General features: G+C 47.3%; 1 protein-coding gene across 1 annotated transcript in view; it reads left to right on the forward strand.

The window, feature by feature from the left end:
• LOC119390968 (focadhesin) overlaps nucleotides 1-17,911 on the forward strand; it is a 395,558-nt gene that overhangs the window by 19,532 nt on the left and 358,115 nt on the right. Inside the window, exon 3 of the mRNA XM_037658681.2 lies at nucleotides 15,058-15,206. Within this exon, the coding sequence (XP_037514609.1) occupies nucleotides 15,058-15,206 (149 nt within the window). The remainder of the gene's footprint in view (nucleotides 1-15,057; nucleotides 15,207-17,911) is intronic.

The raw sequence follows: 17,911 nt of genomic DNA on the forward strand, positions 1-17,911 counted from the left end.
AGAAGAGGTGAAGAAGCTCGTTGCCACGCCGAATGACTGCGCAATTGCGTCAGTCACCGAAGTTGTGCGTCAGGAGATAAGGCAAGCGCTTTCGCTTCCCGAGCCGAACAGCGACACTGTTAAACCATCGTATGCAGACATTGTCCGTCGACAGCCATCGAATGGGCCGCCACCGCAGCAGTACCACCAGCCACAGCCGCCGACAGCACCTTGGTACTACAGGGAAACTTCGACGCCGATGCGACCACCACTTCGCAAAACCGACATTTGGCGTACCCCTGACTACAGGCCCTTGTGCTTTCATTGTGGGGAAGCAGGCCACATCGTTCGGTATTGCCCTTATCGCGTCGCAGGGTATCAAGGCTTTCCGTCCACTACTCCTCGGCGACATTTCAATGGAAGACCTCACATCGACACGAGTATGACGACCTCGCGGGATGATTCTCCCGGGTTCCGGTCGCGCTCGCCCTCTCCAGGACGTTATTCCCCCTCTAATAGACGTACCCCCACTGACATGGCGAGAGGGAGGTCTCCCAGCCCACGCCGGGGAAACTAAAAGCAGCGACCTCAGGGGGGAAGGTTGCGAATCGTCGAAAAGCTGAAAATCCCCCATTACTGCTGAACGAAGAGCCGAAAATTGGCAATGACTCGACGACAGATCAGATTGTTACCGCCGACATTACACTTAAGATTGACGGTCACGACGTGACGGCACTGGTCGACACTGGTGCGGACTTTTCAATAATGAGTGAGAATCTGGCAAACAAGCTCAGGAAGGTGAAAATGGAATGGACGGGACCGCAGATTAGAGGAGCTGGAGGGCAGCTGCTCACACCTACTGGAAAGTGCACCGCAAGAATCAAGATAGGGGATTCATCATTCGTCGCAACTTTCGTTATTCTTTCCGAGTGTTGTAAACAGGCAATCCTAGGGATGGATTTCTTGCGTGAATACGGCGCCTTCATCAATATACCGGACGGTGTCCTGACCTTTTCAGCGGATCATAGAGCACCGCTACAGCGCAAGTCCCTGCGTGTCATCGACGACGTGACCATACCACCGTTATCGTGCCGCCTTGTTTCAGTCACGTGCAACACGCAGCATACTGGAGAAGGTATCACTGAACAAGTATCGACGCTTTTACTCACTCGAGGTGTTGCCATTGCCAGAAGTCTCGTCAGTATCGTGTACGGGCAAGCAGAGGTCCTGATGACGAACTTCAGCAAGGAGCGTCGACACATTACAGAGGGCACCACAGTTGCTTACTTCGACGAGATTGTAGACGTCCGCGAGTGTTTTGCAGTGCAACAGGAAGAGACGCCAGCCGCTTCAGCACCACCACCTGTTGACGTGAGCATGGATTTATCCCCAGCGCAGAGGCAGCGTCTAGTAGATCTTCTGCACCAGTTCCAAGATTGTTTCTCATCGACCTCGAGGGTAAATCAAACGCCACTGACGAAGCACCGGATCATAACGGAAGAGACAGCAAGACCAATTCGACAAAATCCATACCGCGTAGCACCGAAAGAGCGCGAAGCAATCCAAGATCAAGTGCAGAAAATGCTCGACGATGACGTCATCCAGCCGTCAAAAAGCCCTTGGGCATCACCGGTAGTGCTGGTTAAAAAGAAAGACGGCAGCTTACGCTTCTGTGTCGACTACCGCAAGCTGAACCGCGTGACAAAAAAAGACGTATACCCATTACCGCGTATCGACGATTCGCTTGACAGGCTAAGGCATGCACGCTTCTTCTCGTCGATGGACCTCAAAAGTGGGTACTGGCAAATTGAGGTCGATGAGCGAGACAGAGAAAAGACTGCTTTTGTAACGCCTGATGGGCTTTACGAGTTTAAAGTCTTGCCCTTCGGGTTGTGCTCAGCTCCAGCAACGTTTCAGAGACTAATGGATACCGTCCTATCAGGCCTTAAGTGGCAGACTTGTCTGGTATATCTAGACGACGTCATTGTTTTCTCAGAAACATTTGACGAACACCTAAGACGGCTGCTAACGGTATTTCGAGCAATACGGTCTGCCGGCCTGACACTGAAACCTGAGAAATGTCATTTCGGTTTCAAGGAACTTCAGTTCTTAGGACATGTTGTGAGCCATGAAGGTGTTCGTCCAGACCCCGACAAGATCGCGGCCGTCAGAAAATTTCTGGCGCCAACGGATAAGAAGGCAGTGAGACGATTTCTTGGCCTCTGCGCATACTACCGCAGATTTATTGCCAATTTCTCGCACATAGCATCGCCTTTAACACGCCTAACAAGAGAAGACGTTCCCTTCGTATGGGGCGACGATGAGCAAGCGGCATTTGACGATCTGCGACAGCGCCTGCAGACACCACCTGTGCTCGCTCACTTTGACGAGGACGCTCCTACCATGATCCACACAGATGCCAGCAACGTAGGTTTAGGCGCTGTACTCGTCCAGTGGCAAGACTCAGCCGAGCGCGTGATCGCATACGCAAGTAGGACGCTTTCCCGTGCCGAGTCTAATTACTCCACAACGGAAAAGGAATGTCTTGCTGTCGTATGGGCAGTCATGAAGTTTCGCCCATATCTCTACGGCCGTTCCTTCCACGTAGTCAGCGACCACCACTCTCTTTGCTGGCTGACCAACTTGAAGGACCCATCTGGTCGGCTAGCACGTTGGAGCTTACGCCTTCAAGAATTTGATATGACGGTCGTGTATAAGTCGGGACGGCAACACTCCGACGCCGATTGCTTATCCAGGTCACCGATAACGCAAGACGATGCTCCAGAAGATGATGACATGGCGTTTGTAGGAGTAGTCGACACGGCCACGATTTCGTGTAAGCAGAAAGAAGACAGCGAGTTGCTTCCCCTTATTAATTTCTTGAACGGCCGGACTACAAGTATTCCTAGGACATTTGCCAGGAGCCTGCCGTCATTCTGCTTGCGCAGTGGTGTGCTATATAAGAAGAACTTTTCTTCCAGCGGAAGCACCCACCTACTTGTCGTCCCGACGTCCATTCGTGAAGAGGTGCTGAGAGCTTGCCACGATGAGCCGACGTCCGGCCATCTCGGATACACGCGCACATTGGCCAGAATCCAACAAAAATACTACTGGCCAAGGCTTCCAGCCATTGTGAAGCATTACGTGCGCACGTGCCTCGATTGTCAACGACGGAAATCGCCACCTTTAAAACCAGCTGGATTGTTACAACCAGTTCAAGTGCCCACCGTGCCGTTCGCCCAAATTGGAATGGACCTTCTAGGACCATTTCCGACTTCGCATGCTGGAAACAAATGGGTAATAGTCGCCACCGATTATCTTACGCGCTACGCAGAAACCAAGGCTCTATCAAACGGCACCGCAGTAGAAACCGCACGGTTCTTCATTGAAAACATCGTTCTGAGGCACGGTGCTCCGACAGTCATAATAACGGACAGAGGTACCGCTTTCACGGCCACGCTCCTGAAGGCAGTGCTTGAGCTCAGCGGAACAGCTCATCGAAGAACTACCTCCTACCACCCACAAACCAACGGCTTAACAGAACGTCTCAACAAGACTATTGCCGACATGCTGAGTATGTACATAGACGTGGATCATAAAAATTGGGACGACATTCTACCGTACGTCACGTTCGCCTATAATACAGCTCAGCAGGAGACTACGCGAAGGACGCCATTTAGTCTTCTTCATGGCCGTGAAGTGACAACGATGCTTGATGCTATGTTACTGCATGACTGCAATGATACCGACACGGACGCTGAAACTTTTACTCAACGAGCTGAAGAGGCGAGGCAGCTTGCACGCGTCCGAATATCCCGGCAGCAGAGTTACGACGCACAGCGTTATAACTTGCGACATCGATACGTCAGCTATCAACCAGGCGAGAAAGTATGGGTCTGGAGCCCTGTTCGCCGACGGGGACTTTCTGAAAAATTACTGAAGAGGTATTTTGGTCCCTACAGTGTTGTGCGACGCCTAAGTGACGTGAACTATGAGGTTATCCCGGACAGTCACTCGCGAACTCGCCAGCACAAATCTGAAATCGTGCATGTTGTACGAATGAAGCCCTATTGTACAGATTAACTTGAATTATACGTCTACTACACCGTCTTTTGTAGTAGCGCATCGGGACGATGCTCTCCCTGGAGGGAGGCAAATGCCGCATCCAGTCTGCACAGCGACAACAAAGAAGAGCTCGCGCAGCAAGAGAGGAAGAAGAGGTTCACGCCCGATCCCTTTTCTCTAGTGCCTCGCATAATTAAAGTGAGCTGTGCTACGAGTATATCCGACTTCTGCTGTTTCTGCGTCGTGACAATATGCCAGCATCAATTGTGTGGTTTCAAGCAATAGAGCAGTTATATATTGCATATTAGGCATATGCCGAGCTTTAGTCTTGCCACATTTGTTTTCTTTTCTCGCATTTTTATCTATTTTTTTCTCTTTTTTTATTCCTTTCTGATTTTATAAAGGCACCTTGTGTGAATTACATTTTAGTTGGCAGTCAGTGCATTGTCCTCGAATTTGATTGTCTAGTCCAATTTTATGGGCTTGTTCTTTAGAAATAAATCATAACTTTGCCGAAATCGGGAAACCGAATTCATATATGCTGCCTAAAAGTGACGTGTCCTTATTCAGCAATTGAAATGCCTGATTTGTGTTCACTGTGAACTAGTCACTTTTATTGGTGCCTCTCTTCCTTGAGACATTGGTAAATGCCGTTATCTGTTACATTTGAGTAGAAACAAATATTCAGTAATTTCTAATGGGCAAAGCTTGAATAAAAATGAAATAGCATAAGGTGCCCGATTTGTACTTGAAATTTATAATATTTGCATGCTCCTAAAGTTGTTGTTTCAGGCCGTTCTGTTCTAAGACTTTTACATACCCAAGAAATATTGTAATGGTACTGTTGACACTGTGCTGGAAAATGAATGAAGTAAATAAAATGTAAGCTTCGTTATTTAGACGCTCTAAAAGTGTTCCTGTTATTTTGACGTGAGCTTACAAGCAGTGCAATTTTTCTTGCTTGGTTGACAAGTTTTGCGAGGCTCCTCTCATGCTTTCTCAAATTTTTTTATTAGGATGTATGCTTTGCTTGTTATTATCCTTATAAAACATTTCCAAAAAAAGAGTCAAAATTTTTTTTATGAACCTTTGCAAGAAGGGATGCAATCTCTTCCTCTATTTCTCTTTTTACTACCTTCACATGTTTAGTCGCAGTGTTTAACCAACCTAGATGCAGGTTCGATCCCTGCTACAGAAAGTTGCCTTTTTGTCCACTTGAATTTCTTCACATTTATAACACAGTTACTACATATAACATCCTCTATGCTTTCCTTGGCTTGACAGTCTGTTTGTTTTCATTAAAGGTTATGTCTAACAAAAGAAAACAAGCCTTTAGATTCCCCTTCTTTCGTTCAACTTACATAAAGGAGTACTGTCACAAAATGTTGAAGGGGAGGTAATCTGTGAGATTAATTTGCGTGGACACACACATGTCATCTACAAAACATCAATTGGAAATATAGTCTAGAAGATATTTAATATCAATTTGAAAGTGTTTGCCACGCAACTGAGTGCAAAACAAAGTGCCAAAATCAGCGTCACTGGAATGGGAACAAACCACCACCACCACCTAGGTCAGGCGTCTCTGGACTTTGATGCAGTCCTTGTTGTCTCTTGATGACGTGAACAAGGATAATGGTGAGGGCATTGAAAAGCATGCGCAAGCATGAGGGATCAATACTAGTGACACTCGTGTACACACGTTGTTGCTGTGCAAGGCGTTCACGTCGCAGTTTCTTGTAGTCCAGGTGTGTTTGCATTACATCCATTCCGCGTCCCTCTTTTCTGTCAGAAATGAGAGCCATAGTAATGCCATAGTAATGGCTCCGATTAATTAGCTAGTGTGAATGAGATTTCCTGCAATCAGTGGTTCATGAGCTACCCATTGAAGCAGAGAGAGAGAGAATTAAACTTTATTGAGGGACCAGGCGCGCGTGCTCTTCGCCCAGAGGTGGGTGACTTCCTCATTCCAGGTAGCCATGGCTTGCAGCTGACGCTCGAGCCCTGTCCACCAACCGGAGCTGGTCCTCAGGGTTCGCGGACGTCAGCAGCGCCTCCCACTGGTCTTCCGGATTTTCGTCCACGTTCAGAAGCAGAAAAGACAAGAATACACAGTTTTTGTCAATGCACCTTCAAAATACATGTCACTGCTGTCAGCATGAAGCGGAAGGATTTTGGATGTAACTTAACATCTCGAGTATGTATGAAATTATCTTCAGTTGTTGCATATACGCATCCTTGATGCTTATTCATTTCTATTTACACGTACGGCAGCCCTCTTAAGGGCTACAGCAGGAGTGGGAACATTATATAATGCTAGTAAGACAACAAACAAAAGTGCAAGAAAATACTACTCTAATGCTAAAACGAATACACACACAAAATAGAAATGATAAAAATTAAGTAGTTTACACGTAGGTTAAGGTGCTCTTCAGTTGCAACTAAAAATATTTTAACGGTAAGGACAGAGTATTTCTGGGGAGAGAATTTCAGAGCTCTATTGTGTGTGAAAAAAACTGTACTTAAGTGAATTAGTAGGAACAAAGAAAAGGTGTTATGTTCAAGGCACGGGAGCTACGCGTGTCGTGATGATGAGCTATGGTGAAGTGGTGGATGATGAAAGGGGCGCTGCAGACTTCCCCGTGTAATCATTCGAATGACCTCGTTGCATAGTCAGTGTTATTTGCCTCATGAATCGATTGCCACAAAAAAAAAGTTTTCAAATCTGCCAGGTACAATTGGAGTTATAGGGATTCCTCAAACACTCCGAGCCCATTTTCTTTTCTTTCGTTCCGACGAGTGTGCTGGAAGTTACACAAGAAGGGATGACGCAGTGGGGTGAGGAGCTGCAATATCATGACATTGAGTACTTTCTCTTCTTGTTTGAATGTGCTTGCACACATCTGGTTGGAGTGTGCTGTGGTCATGCTGTGCTGGCTGCGGTAACAATGCAGCAGTACAAGAGTGACCGTGCTAAAGTTGGCTGAGCTTTGTGAGTACCTGGTGCTCGCTGACATTGTCCTGCGTGAGCTTCACTCACAGATAGTAGGGAAATCCAGATAGCGAATTTTGAAGCAAATTCAATCAACTAAGCACCAAGCGATGTCTCGTGAGCAAGAAGCCTCATGAGATGCTTAGAAGAGACAAAGCATGCATTGGTATGCACTGTTGTAGTGGGCCGAGTCTAAAACAAAGGACAGACTCGGGCACAAAGGTTTTGAAATAGTATGGGTGTAGTATGCTGCATGCTGCCTCATGGGAATGTTGGTGAAAAGAAAACGATAAGCAGACAGCCATTCATTGAGACCGAAAGTACTAAGGTACATAGTTACTTTTTCAATATTTTTGAAGAGAGAAACATGCATATATTTTATTTATTCAACTAGGAACAAACAATACAAATATTACGTGGATGTCGTTGCGATAGTGAAATCGGCTAACGACAGTGTCTGTCCCTATGACTACATCGTCGCTCCCTTTGACTACATAGCTTGCCGAGAGGGGATGTAGCAATATTCAACTGTTTTCGAAATGAAATAGCAAATATTCTGCTTCGTGGACTGCAGTAATATTTAGATCACATGTTCACAGGAGCCTTGGCTACTGATAGCATTTTCTGACTATTTGAAACAACATCTCCAGGCTTGTGTGGAACACGCACCACAGTCACTGTGTAAGCTGGACGAGCAGCCTTCTAAGAGCCTAGCAGAGACTTCGCCTGGGGAAGTTGGTGCGACATTTGCAAAATAGAACAGCACGAAGGACAGGACGAAAGACACAATAACCACAAGACGAGTGCCGACTACCAACTGAGATTTATTTGGTGAAAGTGCCTTCTTTATAGTGTCACATGTCACCACCGTCAACAGGCCCCACTCACGAAACCAGTAATAGCACCACTCATGAATGCTATCTCATAACAAAACCTGAATTGACGCACAGTTAAGAACCGGAACAGCACACACAGATTATACAGACGCGCATGGCAATTGTTGAAACACGCTTAAAGACACGTTATCACAGTTTAACGTGTAAGTGCACACATCTCGTTAAAACACTGCATTGCGCATGCTCCTCCCAGTCAGCACAGAAAGCAAAAGATTACGACGACTAAAACGTAGCAGCTGAAAAAGACGATGAACCCACAACAACCGCAAAAATGAGAGTGCTCTGTCATACAGAAGATGATCAACAGATGAAACACAGCCTTGTCTAATTAAAACTTAAAGCCCACTTAGAGCCCACTGTAAACTTTTTAAAATGCTTATTGTATGTCCTGAGGGCAGAAAGTGGTCTTTTAAAGGGACAGGCAGTCCACTCAAAGTATGAATTCAGATAACCCCACTAATGGAAAAATTGTCTATTGCATTGTCTAAAACGCACCCTGTTTTTGTTGTTAAATGTGGATTTATATTTTTATTAGTTCCGGCAACGCGTTGCCAGAGCTAATCGTGGAGGCCACGAGTGCCTGGCTCGCGAGGCAGTAAAGTATCCTCAAGTGATAACTAGCGTTCGGAAAACTTATTCTACCTGCTTTTTATATTCAAGAACAGTTGAAAAATGTCAACATGAAAGTGGTTAAGCACAGTTTCACTCACTCCCGTGAATGAAGAACCTTGAGTGTAATGCGAGGAGGGCTATCTTCACAGCGTTGCTGGAGGATGCCTACGCGCACTTCAGAGGCTTTTCCGATTGAAAAATACTGCTTATAATATAACCACGCACTTTTGGGAACAACGTCTACAGCTACAAACACTACGAAGGGTGAGCTTTCTGTCACGCCGTAAAAAACTGGGTTGAGAAAAATCGGTTGTCAGTCCCTTTAAGGCGCACACATTCATCAAAGCACTGTCAGGTGTGCTTTGTTATCCAAAGAGTATGTTGTGAAAGGTGTGGTTGGCCAGCTTTAGAGCACCCTCCCATTATGCAGTTCGTGTCACATTACGCATGGAATTATGCTGTGCAGATTAAAGGCAATGTTGTTGATGCTGCTGCTGGTGACAACAATGGTAGGTTGTGACTAAGCCTTTTGCAGTCGGTGGGCAGCTTTTAGGCACCCACTTATTAAGTATTCCACAAGCCAGGACTCCTAATGCAATAGTAGTACTATGCATCTATCATGTAGCTACGTAGGTGCACATGTAACTTTTCTGGCAATAAAAGGTCAATTTTGATGCTCCTATTGCTGCTGGTGACAACAAATTGTGGTGTAGCTGTTTGTAACTGTTCTAGTTTGCTTAGAAGAAGGACACGACCACACAAGACGCTGACAAGCAACGAACTGTTTATCGAACGCGCCCGCACGGGAGCCGCGCCCTGTGGCAGGGTGGCCAGCCGAGGGAAGGTCGTCACGCTTTATTAAGCGGATGCCCAACTGGTACATCCTCCCTTTTTCTTTAGGTGACATAGTCGGCAAAGCGTGTCGGTGCTCTGCGTGGCCTCGCGGATCTTCCGAGACTGGAGTCGGCTTCTTCTTGCGCTTGGCAAGTGACCTGATGCTGTGACGGGACAACGCCAGGGTGCCCTGATGGGCGACTTGCAATGGGTGGTGCATGTGCAGCTGACCCGCGGGGTGCTGCATCTGGTGTGGTACGTGGACCTGCAAGCGCCTGCTGGATAGGCGACGGGATTATCGACGAGGCATCCTCGTCATCCTGTGGCTCGAAGAATTCGGATGTCTTTCGTAGGTGCTGGCGATTCCTTCGATAGCGCCGACCTTCCTCAGTGCAGACAATGTAGGATCGAGGACCAACACGTCCCTCAACCCGGGCTTTCGGAAACCAACCCTTGTCGTTTCTTATTCTGACAATGTCCCCTTGGGAGAGGGGTGCGAGAGGTATGCCCTTGCGGAGATCCCGTGGATCTTTCTTGATTAGCGAGAATGAATCTGCTGAGAAGTGTGGAAGTCATCCCCTGAGCAACCGTCCCGTTAGGAGCTGACTCGGAGTGCACCCATCGATCAGGGGTGAGATTCGGTAATTGAGCAGCGCCACCCAGAACTCTTCCCCAGTGTACTCAGTTTTTTGTAAAAGGTGCTTCACGACCTGAACACCTTTCTCCGCTAGACCATTGGCCCTGGGGAACTGTGGGCTTGAGATGGTGTGAATAAAGTCGCATTTAGCTGCAAACTGCCTGAATTCGCGAGATGTGAACTGGGGTCCTCCGTCGGTGCAGACCTCAATGGGTATTCCATGACGAGCAAACATTGTAGCTAGTTTGTCTACTACAACCTGGCTAGTTGACTGGGGCAAATGTTCCACTTCTGGGTAGTTGGAGTAGGCGCAGTAGGAGACCAGGTAGCACTTGCCCCGATGATCAAACAGGTAGACACCGATTCGTTGCCACGGCTGCATTGGGACCTGCCTCGGTAACAATGGCTCTTTAGGTTGCCGGTAGGCAAAGTGCTGATATGTGCCACACTGGCTAATAAGTGACGATGTCCAAATTCATCCCCAGCCACTACATTAGAAGGCGTGCTCTTGCTCTACATTTGTTCATTCCCAAATGGCCTTCATGGAGACGTTGCAGCATGGACCGCCGAAGACTCTTTGGGATGACCACCCTACTGCCCCGTAAAAGCACTCCATCAACAAATGACAGTTCTGACATTAGCGGAGCTAGTTCTCACGATACTGCTCGTCCGTCCTGCAGTGACTCCACCACTTGCTTGAGGTATGGGTCCTCTCGGGTGGCAGAGGTCAGGTCAGTCTTCGTGTTCTCACTGACTATGGTGGCCAGTATGCCGGTCGCATGGATACACACATCTTGTTCGTTCCCTTTGTCACTCGGTTGGCTTCCAGGAATTCTTGATAGCGTGTCCGCCATGAGCACATGCTTCCCAGGAACATACTGCAATGTGATATTGAAAGGCATCAATCTCAGGAAATACCACTGCAAGCGTGGCGGCATTTCACTCAAGCTCTTCTGTCAAATAGCAAGCAAAGGTCTGTGGTCCGTTTCAACAGTCACTGATAACCCCAAAATGAACTCCCTGAAACGCTCACCAGCAAATGTCACGGCCAACGCCTCTTTTTCAATTTGAGCATATTTTGTTTCAGCTTTTGAGAGAACCCTGGAAGCATAAGCCACTGGGCGCCAATCTTGATCATCGAGCTGAAGAAGTGCAGCGCCCACAGCAAAGCTTGATGCATCAGCTGAGAGTTTCGTTTGCTTAGATGGGTCGAAAACTGCGATCACAGGAGCCGACGTCAATGCCCTAATAAGCTCCTTCCACTCCTTGTCATGGTGAGCTTCCCATAGGAACTCAACGTCATTCTTTATCAAGGACCTAAGGGCCTCCGTTCTCCTTGAGAGATTAGGTATGAATTTCCCAAAGTAATCCATAATACCTAAGAACCATTGAACTTCCTGTTTACATGACGGCCGTGGCATGTTGGCAACGCATTCAATGAGACTGGCATCAGGTTTTATCCCTTCTTTGCTGATACAGTCCCCCAGAAATTTAACTTTAGTCGTGGCGAACAGACACTTTTCTTTGTTTAATGTCAGGCCTGCCTTTCTCGCTGCAGTCAGTGCTGCACGCAGGCACTGGTCATGCTGCTCCTTTGATGCACCCCAAACTAAAATATCCACATATACATGCGTGCCCGGGAGGCCTTCGAACACTTCACTCATTGCCTTCTGAAATACTTCGGGCGCTGACGAGATTCCAAACGGAAGGCGCAAGAATCGGTATCTTCCGAACGGTGTACTGAAGGTGCAGATCTTTGATGTGTCTTCATCCAGGGGAATCTGGTGAAACCCGCTATTAGCATCAAGCTTGGTGAACACCGCAGCTCCTGCTAGCTCTACCTCTATTTCTTCACGTGAGGGTAGCTGGTAATGCTCGCGTCTAAGGCCTCTATTAATGTACCGCGGGTCCATGCATATCTGCAGGCGGCCATTCTTCTTCATAATAATCACAAGGGGACTCACCCAGTCTGACGGCTCTTCCATTTTGCATATGATGCCCTCCGAGACCATTCGGTCCAACTCCTTCTTAAGTGGACCCCAAAGTGCGTGCGGTACTTTTCTTGGCAGCATGACAGTGGGGCGGGCGTCGTCCTTCATTGCAAGCATGTACGGTCTCCTGATGCAGCCCAGGCCGTGGAATAACTCCGGGAACTCGGTCACCCAGTCAGTGTTAGTGCTAGTTCCTGTGGACACGTCGCGAACGCGAGAAATCAGTCCGAAGTGCTCAGCCGCATTCAAACAGAGGAGAGCTTGCTTGCCTCTCTTGACCACGAAAAAGTTGATGTTTTCTTGCTTCGCTCCTAGGCGTAGCGGCAGAGTGATGACGCCGAAATGTTGTATTTTGCTTCTTTTATAATTCGTAAGCACTGTGCTCGATGGCTGGACCACAGTCGCCAAACGCATTCTGCGAAAGTGTGCGTACGGCAAAACGTTTGCTTGAGAGCCTGTATCCACTTTCAGTTCTGTCAGGTGCCCTGCAAGGTCACCTGCCACAGTCAAATCCTGACTTTTGGAAACGTTTCCGATTTGGACCGTGAGAACTTGATTGTCTTCATCAGTAGCGTCCGAGGACTCATTGAGTGTTTCTTCCGCTGCAGCGGCGCCCAACTCATGAACGCCGCGTCTGTTCCTGCAGCAAGCTGCAAAATGGTTTCTTTTGTTGCACAGTGTGCATGTTTTCCCAAACGCTGGGCAGCGTCTTGATTTGTGGGTCTTGCCACAGTAGCCGCAGCGTTGACGGTGCCCGCTCGTGCGAAAACTGCCCAGCAGCGTTTGTCACTTTTTCAACTCTCTGCACCTTCGCTTCGCTTTCAAGGGCACGGTTTTGTGCTGCGGCCAATTCTGCGGCTTTGCAGATCTCAACGGCTGATTCTAGGGTCAGGTCCTTCTCCTGCAGCAGGCGTGCACGTAACTTCTTGTCGACGATTCCGCACACTATCTGGTCTCTAACCATAGAGATCTTTAGTTCACCGAAATTACAGGTCAGTGCTTTCAACTGTATGTCGCGCAAAAACTGTTCGAATGGTTCGCCCTCCTGTTGTTGCCGACTGCGTAGAACGTACCTCTCGAATGTGTCGTTGCACCGAGGCATGCAGTATTCTTCGAAAGCTTTGACGATGGAGTCATAGTCCTCTCGTTGCTCTGCTGATAGGGGGAAGGTGTTAAACACCTCAATTGCCTCTGGGCCCGCGACGTGAAGGAAAATGGTGGCCTTCTGTGCTGACGTTCGTTCTTTGCTCGGCTTGGTAGTTTTGAAGTAGAGTTCAATTCGTTGGCGGAATTTCTTCTAGTTGTCCGCCGGTGCACTTGTCAGTATCAGTCGCTCGGGAGGTGGTAGATTGGCCATCTCCAGTGTTGGGTCCGACTGTTACACTTCTGACACCTTGTTGTAGTTTGCTTAGAAGAAGGACACGACCACACAAGACGCTGACAAGCAACGAACTGTTTATTGAATGCGCCCGCACGGGAGCCGCGCCCTGTGTCAGGGTGGCCAGCCGAGGGAAGGTCGTCACGCTTTATTAAGCGGATGCCCGACTGGTACAAACTAGTGGGCAGCTTTAATGTGCCTGCACATTATGGGATCGAACTGGCAAACCAACGCAAATGCTATGTGTGCACATAAGTAACCGTACACGTGACTCTTCGCGAGTGTCATGAGTGTGCATATTCAAATGGGCTTCGTTGAATAATCAAACTCCAAGTGAATTTGCGCCAAGAGAAGACGTCGCCAGACAGTGTGAATTCTGAGTCGCCCTCGTGAGAGGGCCCCCGGAATCTCACAGCAGAACATGAACTTGCCGCCTGCGCGGGCCCCACGGTCCTCGCGCCGGGCAAAGTTCAGTGTAAACACCGTGCGCACAGGCGCGGCAGGAAGGAAGGCTCCTCTCTCACAGTTGACCCCGAAGGAATCTCGGGAGAGGGCAGCAAGATTTTGAGCAAGCCGACATAGAGTTCGGGGCAGTTGAACCTTGGCTCGGGCGAAAGGAAGACGCACAGTGACTCCGTCTGGACAGAACCCACATCGGCTACGCTCCGGTCCTTGGTTTCAAGTCGTAACCCCGGCTACGCCCCGAGGGCTCCAGCAAGTGTCAAGTGCAACCCCGGACGCCAACTGCCACCAACGAATGTAAATTTGGACTTTATTGTTTTTCTTACGTGCAGCGAAATTAAGATGTGATTTGGACTCTTAATTAACAATGTCGAATTTGAATCAGCCATTAGAAATGTAATAAGATGACAGTACCTTTCGTGTGTGTTCCTTTATTATGTTGGTTCGAAAAGTAAATAGTTGAAGCGAAATGTGTGCGTGCGCATCCCTCTGGTTTCTTTCTCTTTACTGATGGTGACGACAGCGAGATAGAAGGCCACTGTTGATACTGCTACGGCTGATGATGATGAATTGTGGCACAACCTTTGGTGGTTGTGCTGACTTGAGGCTCATACAGTGGTGAGGCAGCCTTGAACTCATTGCACCATACACATGGCTTGGCACCAGGATTTTTACCACATGACTGCTTATGGCTGCACACATTGATAATGGATTACGAATGAGCCTTTTGTGATAATTGTAGAGTGGTTCACCTTCACGGGTAATTACTGCGTTAGATTCCCATGCAGGTCCGGAGTTCTTTCTCTTGTTATGCACAATGGCTGCAATGGACATCACCACCACCAAAGTGAGCTGAGCTACCTTAGTTAGCCCATAAGAGTGTAAGCTATAAGGGTGTCGCAGGGCCCTGTCAAGTGTGATAAAATTTTTGGCCGAGCTTTTATTTCATACTTTGGTGTTGCAGGTAGCTATCTGTGTCATTCTGCTGCCAAACTTGCTTATGCAGCTATTTAAGTCGATGGTGAAATTGTATTGTAGACTTTGCTCAGCCTTAGTAATACAACAGTGCTTTAAAGTTAGAGGAAACAAAAATGCTTATGAAAGGCTTGTCATACTTGCAGATAGTGAGCGAACAATGGAAGCCACAGAAGGTGCCACGAGTAGCAGGGAACACAGCTTGTTGGCAAAGGTGGTTGTTGTTTTCTCTGCAGAGGATCCCTGAACTGGAACTGCTGGTGGAACAGTGTGGTGGACAGCCAGAGTGTTGTGAGGCGCTAGTCTCCCTGGTGGTGGCTGGACAGCTGGAATGGCGCTTTGCTCTTGGCCAGCTCCTTGGTGCATGCACTGCCGAGGCTGACCGGTCAGTTGCCCATGCTTGAGACTTCTGTTGCCTGGTGGCTTTCTTGTTTATGAGCCAACACAGTACTTGTTCTACTTGTCATATTGGAGCAGTCAGCAATTTCTTAGCAATGTAAAGCTAACAGATGTTTAATCTACAGTCGCCAACTGCTAATCCTGTCTGTACAGGAACCACCAAAAAATGCAATATCTCAGACTCTTCAGAAAATAAGAGCTCTGCAAGTTGTCAAAAGATGTGGGCTGTATTCTAGAACCTTCATTTTTGCATGACTCAAGCCACATGCATCTGTAACTATGAGTGATCATACCTAGCTCAGTGTCAAGCTCACTGTCTTATCACAGTGCCAAAAATACGGTCGCTCATCGACATGCCCCTTGCTGGCCACAAAGATGTCCTGGAATATGGTCCAAGTTTTTCTGTCTGTTGATGCGTGCACGTACACTTTCCTATGGCCTAGACATGTCTGGTTCAGTGCTGTGATTTTGTAGCTATGCCTATTCTTATGCAAATTTTTCTCACGCTTGTTCAGTCATCACAGCAACACTCTGTCTCTGATAGCAATGGAATAATCTGTTGACCATGAGTATGTGGTGATTGAGGTACCTTTCCTCGTGCCTCACCCCCCATTTCGTGCGTTGTGCCGGCTCTGAGCCAACTCGATCACTGCGAAGTGCTGCAGCAACGTGGCAGTTGCAGCTAGTGTGCCGGACTTATCTTTTGCTTTGCAAACTGTGTTTCCCCTCTACTGGTGTCGAGTCACCATGCAATCACATGCCACCAGGGTGCACCCTGATTTGCCTCCCAGGGGCAGCTATTTTGGCCTTTTGCCATAGACAGACAGATTTTCACAGGCCCGAAACAAGTTGATTGTATGGACATTTTCGGCGTGCCTTGTCGTTCTTGCACCCTTTCTTTGGCATGCATGCTTGATTAGTCTTGTGGCGAGTATCCCCTTTGCCCACAAACCGTGACTGTTGCAATGTTCTGTATTCTGGGTTAATAAACCCATGTGTGTCTGTGGTGTCTTTTGTGAGCCATGTCAGAGAGTCGATGAACCCGGCCATTGTGAAATTGCGGTGTGAAAAAGCTTGGCATCCTTTTCCACCCACGCTCGTAGGGTAAGCCTCGTGCAAACTTGTCTCCATAAACCGCTACAAAATTGGGAGCATTAGGAATATCCACCCAAGCGTTTTTGCATACACAAAACCCGATGTCGTGCCGGTGTCCTTTCTTGTTTGTTTCATATTCTGGCTTGCCTTCTTTAGTGCAGATTCTATAACTGCGGGTATATCAATTCTGAAACACTTCTCTGTTGTGGTAGATATCTTGATATTGCCATGTTTTCACTATGTTGTGAAGAAAAGTAGTAAGTGCATCTAGTGAATCTTCAGTTCCTCTGGTAACATAACAAATGTTTGCTGCGTTTTGAAATCAAGAGGAAATTAAAAAAAAAAATTTACCAGTACTGCCAGTCATAGCTGAAAAAGCATGTACACAAGAACAGTACATAAACAGATTACAAGGAAAACCATATACATGTTGCAGCACCTAACTCTAGCCAGAGTTTAAAAATAGGCAAATGCACAATATGTTGATGCAACCAAATGCATGTTGCTGACGATTGCAAGGAGGAAGTGGCATTATTTCTTGTGTTCTGCTTATTTGCTTAATCATTCAAGATTAATTAACATTGGAAGCAACAAAGCTGGGCAAAATATTTCTATCAGAAAGTTGTTGATTGGTTTGCAAAGCGTCCGATTAGACACTTTCCTACTTGCTATCTATTAAGTATTTCTATATTTCTGCCCGCTTCAGATGCCCACGAAACAGAAAAGTATAGCATGTGACATACCCGCTTGCACACTGTGACTGCACTTCTCCATAGCGTTCTGTGTACAAACTATATGCTTGCTTCGTGGTGGTTCATGACAGAGATAAGCGGATGCAGCGGTTATCATTTGTGCGGCCACAAGCAACAAGTGCGTCATCGCAGTGACCGTCATTGTTGCTGCCCTGTCGCCTTCTAAGCGGCAGCACACGTGGCTGAATGCTGTGGTTGTTTTCAAGCAAACATTAGAGAGCACTGCAATCATGGCGTGCATAGGCGCACAAGCGGGCATGTCGCGTGGTATATTTTTGTATTTTGCAGGCATCTGTAGTAAGCAGAAAAATGCAAATACTTAATCGATAGAGCGTCGGAAACTGTCCAGTCGGACATTGTGCGAACTGATGTGGAACTTTCTCATTGAAATTTTTTGTTCAGCTTCGTTGCTTCAAAAGTTAGTTAATTAATCGTGTTAAGTTAGCAAAATTAATTAACCAAAATTGATTAATCAAGAGAGGGTTAATAATATATCTAAATAATTTAATTAAGCAAAACAAAAAAAGTAGTGCTACTTACTGCATGCAATGGTCAGCAACGTGCATTTGGTCGCATCATTATAGAGTGCGTCGGCATACGCGTATTTTTAAACTCTGGCTTGAGTTAGCTGTGGCGCCCTGTATACAGCAGGCAATCAGCATGTGTATCTAGTAGTTATGGTGCTTAACTGCTGACCCGAAGGTGGCGGGATTCGAATCCCGGTCGCAGAGGCTGCATTTCAATGCTTGAGGCCCGTGTGCTTAAACCTAGGTGCACGTTAAAGATCACCAGAAGGTCAAAATTTCCAGAGCCCTCCACTACAGCATCCTCATAATCATATCTT

This window comes from Rhipicephalus sanguineus, chromosome 4 (assembly GCF_013339695.2).
Source record: "Rhipicephalus sanguineus isolate Rsan-2018 chromosome 4, BIME_Rsan_1.4, whole genome shotgun sequence".
Lineage (NCBI taxonomy): Eukaryota > Metazoa > Arthropoda > Arachnida > Ixodida > Ixodidae > Rhipicephalus > Rhipicephalus sanguineus.